Source organism: Hordeum vulgare, chromosome 6H (assembly GCF_904849725.1).
Source record: "Hordeum vulgare subsp. vulgare chromosome 6H, MorexV3_pseudomolecules_assembly, whole genome shotgun sequence".
In the NCBI taxonomy this organism is placed as follows: Eukaryota; Viridiplantae; Streptophyta; class Magnoliopsida; order Poales; family Poaceae; genus Hordeum; species Hordeum vulgare.
The window spans coordinates 375,261,998-375,277,908 of record NC_058523.1 but is presented as its reverse complement, the minus strand read 5'-3'; the positions used below and the strand labels follow the sequence as shown (position 1 = coordinate 375,277,908).

General features: G+C 48.0%; 1 protein-coding gene across 1 annotated transcript; it reads right to left on the bottom strand.

Moving 5' to 3' along the window:
- Positions 1 to 13,780: 13,780 nt before the first annotated feature.
- LOC123402509 (protein G1-like3) lies at positions 13,781 to 15,595 on the bottom strand. Its single transcript, XM_045096431.1, has 3 exons — positions 15,119 to 15,595; positions 14,951 to 15,027; positions 13,781 to 14,711 (listed from the first exon to the last, which is right to left on the bottom strand). Exon 3 carries the CDS (start codon positions 14,701 to 14,703, stop codon positions 14,089 to 14,091), a length of 615 nt encoding a protein of 204 aa, XP_044952366.1. The 5' UTR covers positions 14,704 to 14,711; positions 14,951 to 15,027; positions 15,119 to 15,595; the 3' UTR covers positions 13,781 to 14,088.
- Between the last annotated feature and the right edge of the window lie 316 nt (positions 15,596 to 15,911).

Below are 15,911 nucleotides of genomic sequence, written 5' to 3'. Positions count from 1 at the left end.
TGAGGGGCTTTAGTCGCGGTTGGCCAGGACAACCGCGACTAAAGGCCTTCGGGCACCTTTAGTCACGGTTTGCCAGGCCAACCGCAACTAAAGCCCCTCCCCTATATATACCCATCCAGCAGCCAACACTTAGCCATTTAGAGCCATTCTCTTCACACTTAGGGTTTAGGTTTGCTTTTGGTTCCTCTTATGCACATAAGGTGTTTGATGAAATGCCCCAAGAGAATGAAACAAACATGACATGAAGTGTTGGAGCCACACTCCTCGATCGCGGTTAGCAACTTGATGAACCTTTGATGTGTCATTGATAAAATATGCATGTGTGTAGTTCATTGTTTAATTTATATTGTTTGTAGCTAGTTAGTTTAACAAATGCATGATGGTTAATTATATATTTTATATTATAATAATGCAGATGAATCGGCAATGGATGTACGTTAACCGACTCTCCGGCGAGTTCACTACGGGTTTGAAAGATTTCCTCGTAGTGGCTAATGCGAACAAGCGGGGGGGTTTTGTTATCTGTCCATGTGTTAACTGTAAGAATCAGAAGGGTTACTCTTCCTCAAGAGATGTTCACATGCATCTGCTTCGGCACGGTTTCATGCCAAGCTATAATTGTTGGACCAAGCATGGAGAAAGAGGGGTTATAATGGAAGAAGATGAAGAAGGGGATGATTTCATCGATGAAAGCTATCTTGCTCATTTCGGTGATACTTTCATGGAGGATGCTGAAGGTGAAGGGGAAGGTGAAGAAGAGGCACGTGATGATCCCGTTGATGATCTTGGTCGGACCATTGCTGACGCACGGAGACGCTGCGAAACTGAAAAGGAGAGGGAGAATTTGGATCGCATGTTAGAGGATCACAGAAAGGCGCTGTACCCCGGATGCGATGATGGTCTGAAAAAGCTGGGCTGCACACTGGATTTGCTGAAATGGAAGGCAGAGGCAGGTGTAGCTGACTCGGCATTTGAAAACTTGCTGAAAATGTTGAAGAATATGTTTCCAAAGGATAACGAGTTGCCCACCAGTACGTACGAAGCAAAGAAGGTTGTCTGCCCTCTAGGTTTAGAGGTTCTGAAGATACATGCATGCATCAACGACTGCATCCTCTACCGCGGTGAATACGAGAATTTGAATGAATGCCCGGTATGCACTGCATTGCGTTATAAGATCAGAGGCGATGACCCTGGTGACGATGTTGAGGGCCAGAAACCCAGGAAGAGGGTTCCCGCCAAGGTGATGTGGTATGCTCCTATAATACCACGGTTGAAACGTCTGTTCAGGAACAAAGAGCATGGCAAGTTGTTGCGATGGCACAAAGAGGACCGTAAGTCGGACGGGGAGTTGAGACACACCGCAGATGGAACGCAATGGAGAAAGATCGACAGATGGTTCAAAGATTTTGCAGCTGACGCAAGGAACATAAGATTTGCTCTAAGTACGGATGGCATGAATCCTTTTGGCGAGCAGAGCTCCAGCCATAGCACCTGGCCCGTGACTCTATGCATCTACAACCTTCCTCCTTGGTTGTGCATGAAGCGGAAGTTCATTATGATGCCAGTGCTCATCCAAGGTCCGAAGCAACCCGGCAACGACATCGATGTGTACCTAAGGCCATTAGTTGATGAACTTTTACAGCTGTGGGGTGGTGTCCGTGTGTGGGATGAGCACAAACAAGAGGAATTTGACCTACGAGCGTTGCTTTTCGTAACCATCAACGATTGGCCTGCTCTTAGTAACCTTTCGGGACTGTCAAATAAGGGATACAATGCATGCACGCACTGCTTACATGAGACTGAAAGTGTACATTTGCCAAATTGTAAGAAGAACGTGTACCTTGGGCATCGTCGATTTCTTTCGAAAATTCATCCAGTAAGAAAGAAAGGCAAGCATTACAACGGCAAGGCAGATCACCGGCCGAAGCCTGCGGAATGCACTGGTGCTGAGGTATTTGATATGGTCAAGGATTTGAAAGTCATCTTTGGAAAGGGTCCTGGCGGACAATCAGTTCCGAAGGGAGCTGACGGGCACGCAGCCATGTGGAAGAAGAAATCTATATTCTGGGAGCTAGAATATTGGAAAGTCCTAGATGTCCGCTCTGCAATCGACGTGATGCACGTTACGAAGAATATTTGCGTGAACCTCCTAAGCTTCTTGGGCGTGTATGGGAAGACAAATGATACAAAGGAAGCACGGCAGGACCAGCAACGTTTGAAAGACCCTGATGACCGGCATCCGGAATGGTTTCAAGGTCGTGCCAGCTACGCTCTGACCAAAGAAGAGAAGGTCATCTTTTTTGAATGCCTGAGCAGTATGAAGGTCCCGTCTGGATTCTCGTCCAATATAAAGGGAATAATAAACATGGCGGAGAAAAAGTTCCAAAACCTGAAGTCTCACGACTGCCACGTGATTATGACGCAATTGCTTCCGATTGCTTCGAGGGGGCTCCTGCCGGAAAATGTTCGAGTAGCCATTGTGAAGCTATGTGCATTCCTCAATGCAATCTCTCAGAAGGTAATCAATCCAGAAGTTCTACCACGGTTACAGAACGATGTGATCCAATGTCTTGTCAGTTTCGAGTTGGTGTTCCCGCCATCCTTCTTCAATATTATGACGCACCTCCTGGTTCACCTAGTCGAAGAGATTTTCGTTCTCGGTCCTGTATTTCTACACAATATGTTCCCCTTCGAGAGGTTCATGGGAGTATTAAAGAAATATGTTCGTAACCGTGCTAGGCCAGAAGGAAGCATCGCCAAGGGCTATGGAAATGAGGAGGTAATTGAGTTTTGTGTTGACTTTGTTCCTGACCTTAAGCCGATTGGTCTTCCTCGATCGCGGCACGAGGGGAGACTAAGTGGAAAAGGCACGATCGGAAGGAAATCAACGATATGTATGGACGGCCATTCTCTGACTGAAGCACACCACACTGTACTGACCAATTCCAGCTTGGTGGCTCCGTACTTTGAGAAACACAAGAATATTTTACGCTCTGACAACCCGGGGAAGCCTGAATCCTGGATTAGGAAGGCCCACATGGAGACTTTCGGCAGTTGGTTGAGAAAACATTTAATGAATGACAATGATGTTGTAGATCAGCTGTACATGTTGGCCAAGACACCATCTTCGACTATAACGACTTTCCAAGGGTACGAGATAAATGGGAATACATTTTACACGATCGCCCAAGATAAAAAGAGCACCAACCAAAACAGTGGTGTCCGCTTTGATGCAGCAACCGAGAATGGGCAAGAGGTCACATATTATGGTTACATAGAGGAGATATGGGAACTTGACTATGGACCCTCCTTTAAGGTCCCTTTGTTCCGGTGCAAATGGTTCAAGCTAACAGGAGGTGGGGTAAAGGTGGACCAGCAATACGGAATGACAATGGTGGATTTCAACAATCTTGGTTACCTTGACGAACCATTCGTCCTAGCGAAAGATGTCGCTCAGGTTTTCTATGTGAAGGACATGAGTAGCAAACCGAGGAAACGGAAAGATAAGAAAACGATCAGTACATCATGCGATGATCCAAAGCGCCACATTGTTCTTTCAGGGAAAAGAAACATCGTGGGAGTGGAGGACAAGACAGACATGTCAGAAGATTATAATATGTTTGCTGAAATTCCGCCCTTCAAAGTGAACACCGACCCAAGCATTAAGTTAAATGATGAGGATGCTCCATGGATACGGCACAATCGTAAGCAAGCAGGGACACAAGGGAAGAAATGATGTGTAATAATTTATTGTACCAAACTTTGTTGAATGGATCATGTGAATTATATTACCCGTGATGTGTTTGGTGTCCATTTTCGAATGATTCGAGATACCACTGATGATACATGAAATTTGGAGTGATTTAGTCATACTCCTGCCTAGGCGTATAATATGCATACTCGTAGTCTTCATAGCCGCTGTCGTCGTTGTACTGGTAGTCGTCGCCTTCTAAGTTGCCGCCGTCGTCGTCGCTGCTGTCGTCGCTGTCGTCGGGCGGCGCTCGTGGCTCGAACTGAGGGTAGCGCAGGCGGGGGATATCGCCGGCCGTGATGTAGTCCATGACGCTCTGCAGAGTCCGGCCGTACCACCATAGCCGACGGCCGGCCTCGTGGAAGTTCCCAGGAGGCAGACCGTCCTCCTCATACCTGGCGAGCGCCCTCTCACGCCGATTGATGAAGAAGGCGTCCCAAGTATGCTGGTTATCGGGATGCCAGCGGGGATTCATCCGCTGCTCCGGCGTGAGGTCGAGGTAGTAGTGGTTCGTGATGGCCGCCCGGCGCGCAGTACCCTGAGGGACGGGAGGGACCGGCACGCCGCCGGCGTTAGGCTCCAGCCGGTGGGGACGCGGTAGCCCGGTGGACAAGGGTAGTTCGAGGCGCAAAGCTCCTCCACCTGCTGGTAGGTTAGAGTGGGTGCGGTGGAAGCCATGAGAGAGTGATGAGAGATTGTAGAGATGTGATAATGCTGGCCAAGCCGGGCTACATATATGTAGTGAGAAATGGCGGGAAAAATGGGAGCGGGAAGACAGGAGGCGGGAAGACAGGAGGCGGGAAGAAAGTGGCGGGAAGAAAGAGGCGGGAAGACAGGGAAGAAATGGCGGGAAGAAGAGGAATCCAGAGCTGGTCATCTAACCTTTAGTCCCGGCTGGTTGGTGCAACCGGGACTAAAGGCCAGACCAACCGCGACTAAAGGTCGTTGCGCGCGGGGCGGATAGGAGAAGAAAGGGGCGGCGCGCTCACGGCTCGGGCGAGAGGCCTCTCAGCGGGGCATCACAGCCACCTGATGATTTTTCTGAAAAGAAAAAGATAAAAGGTTCTGAAAATAAAAGAAGATTTGGGGGGGGCCTTTAGTCGCGGTTGGTCTGGCAAACCGCGACTAAAGGTTACCCTTTAGTCGCGGGTCGCCTCCCCAACCGCGACTAAAGGGGGGGGTGCGGGAACGCAAAAAACCCGCCAAAAAACCTTTAGTCGCGGTTGGGGAGGCGACCCGCGACTAAAGGGTACCTTTAGTCGCGGGTCTCGTCCCCAACCGCGACTAAAGGGGGGGCTATAAATACAAGTGAACCTCTCGTCTTCTCCGTCCCTCTCGTCTTCTCCGATTCCAACCGTCGCGCGCGCGCCGAAGGCCTGCCGCCGCCGTCGCCCTCGCCCTCGTCGACGCCGCCCACCGTCGCCCTCGCCGTCGTCGCCGCCCTCGCCGTCGCGGTTGGTTCACCCCTATACTTTCATCTTTCCCGCGCCGCGCCCGCCTTCCTCGCTTCCTGTCGCCGCCTTCCTCGCTAGCTTCCTCCGCTCGAAGCATTGCCTCGTCGCTGCGCTCATAGCCGCCCTCGTCCCCGCGCCCATCGATGCCGACAGGGCTCGCAGAAAAAGAACGTCTTGGAAGAACGTCTTGGAAGAACGTCTTGGAAGAACGTCTTGGAAGAAAAAGAACGTCTTGGAAGAACGTCTTGGAAGAACGTCTTGGAAGAAAAAGAACGTCTTGGAAGAACGTCTTGGAAGAACGTCTTGGAAGAAAAAGAACGTCTTGGAAGAACGTCTTGGAAGAAAAAGAACGTCTTGGAAGAACGTCTTGGAAGAAAAAGAACGTTTTGGAAGAACGTCTTGGAAGAAAAAGAACGTCTTGGAAGAACGTCTTGGAAGAACGTCTTGGAAGAAAAAAACGTCTTGGAAGAACGTCTTGGAAGAACGTCTTGGAAGAAAAAGAACGTCTTGGAAGAACGTCTTGGAAGAAAAAGAACGTCTTGGAAGAACGTCTTGGAAGAAAAAGAACGTCTTGGAAGAACGTCTTGGAAGAAAAAGAACATCTTGGAAGAACGTCTTGGAAGAACGTCTTGGAAGAAAAAGAACGTCTTGGAAGAACGTCTTGGAAGAAAAAGAACAGAGACTATCTATTTAAAAGTTTCATCGAATATAAAAAGTTTCATCGAATATAAAAAGTTTCGCCACCGCCACCGCCACCGCCCCCCTTCTTCACTTAATTAATTTGTTTTTACTACATGTTTTCAGGACTGACATAATGGCGGACGATAGAGCTGACCCGATTATGGACAACTATGATCCGGACGGTGAAGCACATATGTTCGGCATCATAAACGGCGATATTCTATATGTGCCGACCGGAGAAGAAGAAGATGATATCTCTTCTTATCTGAACCTTGACGGTGAAGATGAAGGGCGCCGTCAGCAAGATGATGCCGAACAAACGTCGATAAACGACGATCTTCAAATGGAAGTAGCAACCACCTCCGGCGCCGAGGTATATATATACATTGAGCCTCTGGTGATACAAACTAACTGATTTGAATAAATATGTGTGTACTAACGCGTGCGACTCTCTTTCTTATTTTAGCCCTCGGCCGGATCGTCGAAACAATCGAGTACGTCGTCAAAGCGTAGCGCAACCAAGACGATGAAACAAGGAGAAACATGCACCATCGAGGTTGTCGACAGTGCAACCGGCAGGCCGCTGGAGCCCCGCAAGAACGCCACCAAGTTTGTCAGCCAATGCGGAGCCGTTGTTAGAGACAACGTCTCGATCACCGTCCAGGAGTGGAATGAGCCAAAGAAGGCACGAATTGCTGCAGGTTTCACTTTTGTCGATAAGAGAACAAAAAAAGATTGCTTCAAGAAGCTTATGGAACATTTCGTTCTACCTCCGGAATACAACAAATTCGATGAGGAGGGTAACAAGATTGAGGAAAACAAGGAGAGGAGGAGGCTAGTCAAACAGTTCGCTCTTCATAAGATGGCCGACGCATTCCGGAAATTCAAGCAAAATCTAGCCCATGACTTTGTCAAGCAGAACAAGACTCCGGATTTCAAAGGACAATATGAGAAACTGAAACATGATTGGCCAGAATTTGTGAAGCAAAAGAAATCGGAGCAGTTCATTCAAATATCGAAAAAAAATAAGGAAAATGCGGCTAAGAAGGAGTACAATCATATTATGGGGCCAGGAGGGTATCGCATTTTGTTGCCTAGGTTGGAGAAGATGGAGAACGAGCTGAGGGCGCGAGGAATCCGTCCAGGTACGGAGGGATGGGACCCAAGGGCCAAAAGCTGGTGGTACGGGCATGGGGGAACGCTGAACCCGGAGACAGGGGAGTGTGTTTACCGGGGCAAATTAATTAAACCCACCCAAGCCCTTATTGACGCAATGAGGGATGCTCAAGAGGGGAAGATCAAGTTCAACAGAGAGAACGACGCGCTGACAAAAGCCCTCGGGAATCCTGAACACGGAGGACGTGTACGAGGCATGGGGCACATTCCGTGGAAAATAGGGTTCCCCCAGAACGATGACCCGTACTGTTACAGAAGCCGTAAGAGAAAGATGGATCGGGAAGCAGATGTTGTGGCGCGGTTGGCATCGGAAATGGATGTGATGAAGAAAACCATGAGTGTACTAGTAGCCGAAAGAGATGCAGCTCGGGTGCAGCATGAAGATCATCCAGCGGATCTCGGAAGCCAGCAGCGGAGAAGCAGCGTGGCTTCCACGGAGGCCCCACCGGCTGGTGCAGATGCACCGACGATCGAAATTAATGCACCGGAGCCTCTGGTGGTCGAAATTACTGCACCGGAGCCTCTGGTGGTCGAAATTACTGCACCGGAGCCTCCTCGCTACCCCGTGGACGATATAAAGGAGATGAAAGAATGTCATCTGTATTATCCTATCGGGAACATGTCCATGAAGGTAGCCATCGACAGTGCTTTACCATGTTTACCTGGAGCACTCCACCACAACAACCCCATTCAAGATGGCTATGCTCGTGTCACGGTGGAGGACATAGTCCAAGGGTTTGAGGACCTGGAGATTGACATTGCTACACCTGAAGGGGAGAAAAGACTTGGAGATGTCAAGCGCCATTTCATTCTATGGCAAAAGAAGTTTATCAAGTTTCCAGGCGAGGCGCCAAGGACAACAAGTCCACCCCCCTAAGGTGGTGGTGGTGGCGGTGGCGGTGGTGGTGGTGGTGGTGGTGGTGGCGGTTCACCTACACCTCCGTCACGTCAGCCGACGCCCCCCAGTCCACAACGTCCGGCGGGTGATCAGACGCCGCCCCCCCGTCCTCGTCCGGCGGGTGATCAGACGCCGCCCCCCAATCCACCTCCGGCAAAGAAGCAGAAGCAGAAGCAGTCCTGGATTATTAACCCGGACCCTTATGTACCTAAGACCACAAAGGTACCGGAGCCATCACTGAAGCCTCTCCCCACAAGGCCTTGGGAACGTAGTGCCGAGGAAGTCGACGCGGCCGCGGCTGCTGATTTGGAGAAATGGAAGGCGGACTGCAAGAAGAAAAGAGAGCCCGAGCCCAAGCCAGTATTTTCTGATGAGCAAAAGAAGTGGGCTAAGTCATTTTTGAGCACACCGTCCCAAGCCGCGAAGAATCTGCCTGACGACTATGCACGTGAACTTCGCAGGCAGGCACTCATGTTCAAGGAGAACAAAGAGCGGGAGAAGGCCGAAAGTAAAAAAAGCGAGAAACAAGTTGCCCAGCTCGGGGAACAAAGTAAACAATCGATTGCCCCGCTTATAGTGGAAGCCGCCGGTCCGGATGCCCCCGAGATCATACAAGCTGCGGCAGCACAGGGATTGACTGCAACGAGTGCCAGAGAACAAGCGGCCAACTTAGGTATTACTCTTCGTGAACTGTTAGGCCTTGATGAGGCGCCAGTGAAGGAGGTAGTAATTACATATGTCAAGAATGGGCCTCTCGTCGAGCCTGCGCAGGAAAAGGATCTACCTCCACAAATGAAAGGTCTGCTGAAATGGTACAAGGGTTACATAAAAAATAAAAGCGCCAAAGATTATATTTATGCGGAAGTTAGACATGAGCATCACTTCAAACATTACTATGTACAAATTGAACTGAGTGAATTGTTCCAGCTTTTCAATCTGCGCGATCTCGACAAATCTATCATCAGTTGCTACGTTCTGTAAGTGATTTATTTCTACCCCATCTCGTTCATATTGCCTGCACTATATATATGTCCTAATTATATTGTTGTGTCCGCTATTATACATGCAGAATGAAGATTAAGGAATGCAGAGTAAGGAACATCCATGATGTTGGGTTCATTGACCCACACATCGTTAATGGACATGTGTTGGAGCATCACCCCGCCGACATGGAGGCAGACCTGTGGCAGTTTCTTACAAAGCAGGAACTCAAAAGTGATATTCTATTTCCTTACCATTTTGGGTGAGTGTTTCTGTCTTGAGCACATTCTCTTTTGTTTACTCCATGCATGGTATGTGGCCGGCTAATCGATGAGTTATGCATGACGTACTGTGCATGTATCGTGTCCGCAGGTTCCACTGGATTCTGCTAGTAATTAAAGTTAACACCTCAGAATGTCTCGTCCACGACTCTCTGAATATGGATCCAAAGCTTTGGGGCGGCATGAGAAGAATGCTGCAGAAGTAATTATTTTCATTCATTTGCGCTCTATATCGATCGGCCTATTTCGTTCATTTCCTAATATCAAGTAACTAATAACTCTCTTGTTCATTTAATTTTCTTTGCCTCGTAGGGTTTGGAGACGGTTCGTAGATACAAAGGTCGGTGAATTCAAAAAAGAGCTAGAATTCAAAAGGTCAAAGCCGAAGAATGCTGGGGATATTCAGCCAGCGGGGACCAATCTATGTGGATACTATGTCTGTGAGATGATCCGGAGATACACCTCTGAGCGGGTTCCGAGTGATACCAATGCTAAGAGGAATAACCTCCGGATGATGCTTAGTCCAGAAGCTCGCTTCCGACCACTTCAAGAGGAACTAGCTGGATGGTTCAGCAGGGAAGTCCTCCATCCTAAAGGAGAACACCATTACGAGGACGTAGAACTTTATATGCATTAAATTATGTATGGAAACTTGTTCAAAATTGTATATGGTCATCCGATGATATTGAATATATATTGTATATTCCTCTTGAATTCTTTTTGGTTCTAATTTCAAATTTGTTTGAAATTGTACATTCATATGCATGTATGTAGTACCGTAGAATATATGAAATTCCTTCAAAATTAAAATAAAGCACAAAAGAAATAAAACAATACAAATTAAACAGAAAACAGGTTTAGGGGGGGGGGGGCGCGCGCGCTAAAACCCTAAACCTGTGGCGGCCTTTAGTCGCGGTTGGACAGAAGAACCGCGACTAAAGGTCCTCCGCCCCGACGGCCGCCTGGCGCCCACGTGGACGGGCCTTTAGTCGCGGTTCTTAAGCAACCGCGACTAAAGGTGGGGGGCTTTAGTCGCGCTTAGTTGGTCGCGGTTGCGCAACCGCGACTAATGGCAGTTGCGAACCGCGACCAAAGGCCTTTTTTCCACCAGTGACAGCACCTACTCAGTCTTACAACCTACTGCACAAACGATACATATCAAAGTCTGAACCGAACAAGACTACATCATGCTTATTAATCCTAAGAGTGTATGTTGCCCAAACAAAAAGTCATATTATTTTTTAAAGGGAATATATTAGTATCACAAAGATATCAATTACATCCAACTTCTGCACTTATAAAATGTCGCAAAGATATTCAGGATGCACGCAGCCAAAGGAAAAAAAAAAGGAAGAACAAAGGCCCCGTCATGGTGATCGACTCCTCTCAGCAGCCACACATACACATATGTCAACCAATCATTTCCTCCGATTTCACGGTTGCTTTGGTGGTTTCCGATTTTATGCATCAAAAAACTAAATGTATGGCTGGGCAGCTGCCCTTGCACTGCAAAAACACATAACTAAAGGGGATATATAACACTAGCAAATTGGTTCCTGCATTTATAATTATTAGGTGATGATAACAGCAAATGTGTGTCTGATAGTCTTCATTTTATGCACTAGGAATTATTTGCGAAGTACCATAATACTTCTATTAGGTTTGATGCAAGTCGGATTTTAGTTGGCACAAGCATTGGCTCCAATGCTAGTTGATATGCCCTCGTACTCGTTATGTGCATCACCCAGGCCGCCCCCTTACATGGCATTATATATATTACGGATTATGATTAGTCTGCACACATTGGCTCCAATGCTAATTGATAGTAGTATATAACCTGTAGCCTCAAATTTTGTATGCATGGTCTTGTAGCCTTAAATTATTTTCACGTAGAAAAGAAACTAAACACTAAACTTTAAAACGCACGATATATAATCTGCCAATTTGGCTTTTTGGGTTTGTTTTATGTATCCCATGTCCCATGGCTTTATACCCCCCCCCCCCCCCCTCACCACAAACACACACACACATATTCTATCGAGATTTAATATGACCAATTAGGATTAGAGCGACATACTCAGCATATCGTTTACGAATGTATGATAGCGATACCACATGAATGTATTTTGCAAAGTAGAAAATCAAGTGCACCTTTATTACATGCATATTTGTGCTATATATCTTATTTAAGCTACATATATATACATGGGGTTGTGCCGCTTCCTACTACTCGTATAGAAATTATATTACAAATAAAATTTGCATTCTGTTCAATTATACCTTCTGGATTTGAATGTACATTATACATACACTATTTTACTTTAATACTCCTTTCGTTCCAAAATTCTTGTCTTAGGTTTGTCTAAAAATGAATGTACCTAAATACTAAAACATGACTAAATACATTTATATTTAGACAACTCTAAGACAAGAATTTTGGGACGGAGGGAGTATATCATATAATTCATTGTCCTTGTATGTTTGTAGTTGGAAGTATGACTACATTTCCATATTAGTTCATGACAATTAGTTTGTGGTTGAAATTGTTTGTGCTTGAAGTTCAGCAGAATTATGCTCCTCTAACATTCTACAGTACATATTGTTATTAATATATGGTATATATACACACTTGTGAACAATATCCGAAGTAACATGTGCTTATACTATCACACGGTACAGATTTAGGAATCTATATATATAAATTCTATGGAATTCTAAAACTTGATGTTGCAACTTTATCTTTTGTTTTTTGCGGGTGCAACTTTAGACTAACACTTTAGAGTAACTAGGTTGACTAAGATCCTATTATATAATTAGCATTGTAAAAACTAGCTAGTCCAGCCAAACAAAAATATACATGTTCAATTGATAAATAGTACTCCCTCCGTAAACTAATATAAAAGCGTTTAGATTACTAAAGTAGTGATCTAAACGCTCTTAGATTAGTTTACAGAGGAAGTACTACTTAGATATGTGAATAGAAAAGAAACATGTGCAACAATTAATATCATATAACATGCATTCTAGAAGTACCAAAACAGTAATCAAGTACTCCCTCCGTCCCAAAATTCTTGTCTTAAATTTGTCTAAATATAAATGTATCTAGTCATGTTTTAGTATTTAGGTACATTCATTTTAGACAAACCTAAGGCAAGAATTTTGGGATGGAGGGACTATGACACAAAGTCAAATACACTATCAGTTCCGTAGTGATGTATGGATCGATAGTAGAATAAATAGAAGAGGATATCAGTTGTAAGAGAACATCAAACATGCCAGTAGGTGTATAAGTGAGAATATATAATAGTAAGCTGAGTAATTTGCAAAATGCAGATAGTATATACCTCACTGTTAATACATATTTGATGTATTTTAAAAAATACATGTTTGATCAAGGAATATATGTTCATTTGCTGAGTTCTTAATTTCTCCAGGGACAAAGAAAGGCGGCATATACCACATAATATTAACAAAGCAGTTGCTTGTCAAAAGCCTCGTCTCGACGAAACGAAACAATGCCTTATATATTTTGAAATGGTGCTAGCTAGGGAGTGTAGGTCATTTCTAAAATTTCATCAATGTAATCGCTGATCAGGCTTCCTGTCAAGGTAGGCACACAGCTGGTGCATACACTGCATATCATTTTTGTAAACTAGCTTCATGCATAAAATGAGGAGCCGGCCAAGCAAGCAAGCAGTAGAATCTGGCTGAGGGAACAGTAGGAAATCTATGGAATCAATGCAATTTGGCAAGACACAGTCGACCAATGTACCATCTCCTTATTTGGAATCAAATGCTGGTAAGCTCAAGTACTAACTGCACCGAGAAGGACGGGACGACGTACGCAGGCGGCAGGCAAACTATTGGGCTGTTTGACCCGATCTGGAGCGCCATGTAGCTTAGACAGCGAGCCGACCAGCAGCTAGCACGCACGCGCAGGCAGGAGGGACAACAGTAGCGCACTCGCTCGTACTCGTACCTCCTATAGCTATTCTACACTGTCACCCACACAAGCTAGCTAGAGAACGAGACGCGGGGGGTGGCCGAGGAAGAACAACAGTAGCCGCCCACCGTCGCGCGCTGTGCACACGTACACGGGGAACAGTACGTTGTCCTCTTCATACGTGTACAGTACAGCGCCGCCGGGATCCGGCCGGACACTCATTGGTGGCGGCTGGCGCAGCTAGAGCTGGGAATGCAAGAAAATAAGGCGGAAAGGATCACAATACAAGGAGTGAAGGAACCAATGCAAAGCTAGCGATATTGAATTCTTGTTTCAAAAGATACGGAAGGAATTTATGTACGTACATACACCAAGGTGAAGGTAATGCTCACGATCACGATTCACGAGTGTGCCAGAAGACTACAGCAAGGAGGGAGAGAGAGAGGGAGACAGGGATCGCCAGATGCAATGCACCTCATGCATCGATCGATCGATCTCTTGCGTGCGCAGCGTACGGTCACCATACGCACACGCACGCTATCTCTATAAACTTGAGGACAAAGTACGTACTATATGTACGTGTTACCATGAGCAGTGAGACATAAGGCAGGCATGTGCGTAATCCAATGATCAGTCAATGGCATTCACTTACTTGGAAGAACAAAGTTCAAGACAAAAATTAAGGTGGAGAAAGCTTGGAAGTAGAAAGCAGAAGCAAATAACTAGCAAATGTACGTACGTAGCACGATCAATAAAAGTCTGAATCATCTAGCTAGTCTAGATCTTAAGCCCGGCAGAATGGTAGTAAAACATCAATGCATGCATGCACAAGCAATTAATCGATCGAGACCTACATAAAATATGCTCATCATCGGTCCGGCATACCAAATGGGCACGTGCGCAGTACATGTCCCCTCTCCTCCTCAGCAGGCCGCACCGGCGGGGGGCGGCGGCGGCGGGGGTAGAGGCTGGTGGCTGCCGCTACCGCTGGCGTCATCAGGCGTCGGCTTCTTGCGCTTCTTCTTCTCGTAGCTGACGCCGCGCGCGCGAGCCTGGTGCTCGCGGACCTCGCGGAGGAATAGGCGGACCGCGCGGGCGGCGAAGGGGTTTGACTCGGGGCGGCCGCCGTGCTCCTCGAAAGCGGCGCGAAGGCGTCCCACGAGCGCGTCGAGGCTCCCCCACGCCTGACGCAGTGGGCAGGGGCAGGGCGCCGGCGGGTTCGGGTGGCCGAAGAAGGGGCACGACGCAGTGTGGACCTTGGTCTTGCCGAACTGGTCCAGGTACCGCAGAAACTCCAGCACGTGCGCGCCGCTGCACTGCGCAAGGCTCAGCGGCGGCCGGTGGTTCCGCAGGTACTGCCCGAACGTGTTCCAGTCCCGCCGCTTCTGCGCCTCGTACCGGCTGGGCGTCTGCGGCGTGCCTCCACCCCCAGCCGACGAGGACGCCCCGCCACCGCCGCTAGATCCACCGGCTCCGCTGCCGCTGCCGCCACCGCCGCCCGGGGCATTCGGGCTCTCGGGGTTTGGCGACAGGTCCATGGATCAACCTGACGCCCAAGAGAAACAAGCTCCGCCATTATAGTACACGAAAGATGAAGGTAGCTGATGAATGCGTGCGTATTTGAGGCTGGTGGTGCACACTCCGCTCCCTCCCTCCCTCCCTTGGCTCTGTGTGCGTGTGTGAAAGGGATGTATGTATGCCAACCGATATACTCCCAAGATATGTGCATACACATGTGCGAGACGGCCGGATTCTTTTACCGGAGTGGTTACATGCTCAACATACCTTTCCTCACGGCGGGGCGCGGCTGATCCCTTTTTCGAGGGAGCGTCGGCGGGAGGTGAAGAAACTGGCTCGAGAATCTGCAGGGGAGGGTGGAACAGGTGGATATATAGAAGTAAGTCTGAGAAGAAAAAAAAGCTAACGCAGAAATTAGCTTGCTTTGCCACTTACCCCTCCTGTCCTCAAGTAGCAGCAGTAGTGGTCGTTGCTATGCTCATAGGTCCATTAATCTGACCTAAGCTGCTCCTGCTGCAGCTGGCCAGAGCTTGTTGTTCGAACACGAAACCTTCTTCATGTGCTGGAATAGCCTTGAAGGGATTGCATTGGCATGCTGCCGCTGCTATTTTTAGGTGGGGTACAGGGTGCGGTGGATGGATTGTTTGGCCTAAAAAAGGGGGGGATCTGTGAAGTGAGTGAGAGATGGAGCAGGGACGTAGAGAGAGAGAGAGAGGGGGGAGACGGTAGGACAGATACAGAGGTGCAGCACTGTTAGGGCTTTTAGGTGAAAGAGGGGGGGAAGAGGGAGACACTGTTGAGTGCGAGGTGAGAGGTGACATGACTAAAGGTGAAATCCTTTTATTTTCCATCCATGTCCATGGTGGGGGAGGAGGAGAAAGCGAGCGAGCGAGCAAGGGGCACCTCCCCAACCCCCCCTGTCCCGGTCTCTCTCGCCAGTCGCCACCACCTCTTCCATTTGTATAGCTCCCCAGCAGTGGTGGGATGTCCTTTGCGCCGTCTTCACCCGTCGACCGGGACACGGACGGCTGAGATCGTCCCGCGGAAGAGTCCAAGCTGCTCGGCGCAGCTCCATCACGCACGCACAGGAACATATCTGAGGGCGTCCAGCATCCAATGGACGGCCCGTAAAGTGGTGGGGCCCGGTCATGTCCGTACGATTGGAGACGGCCAGGGGCCTACCGCGCAGAACACCATGAATGGCCGCGCGCGCGGCTGCATGTCCATG

Bases quoted from the DNA above. Each gene is read 5' to 3' on its own strand.
- LOC123402509 (XM_045096431.1), bottom strand. From the start codon at position 14,703: ATGGACCTGTCGCCAAACCCCGAGAGCCCGAATGCCCCGGGCGGCGGT.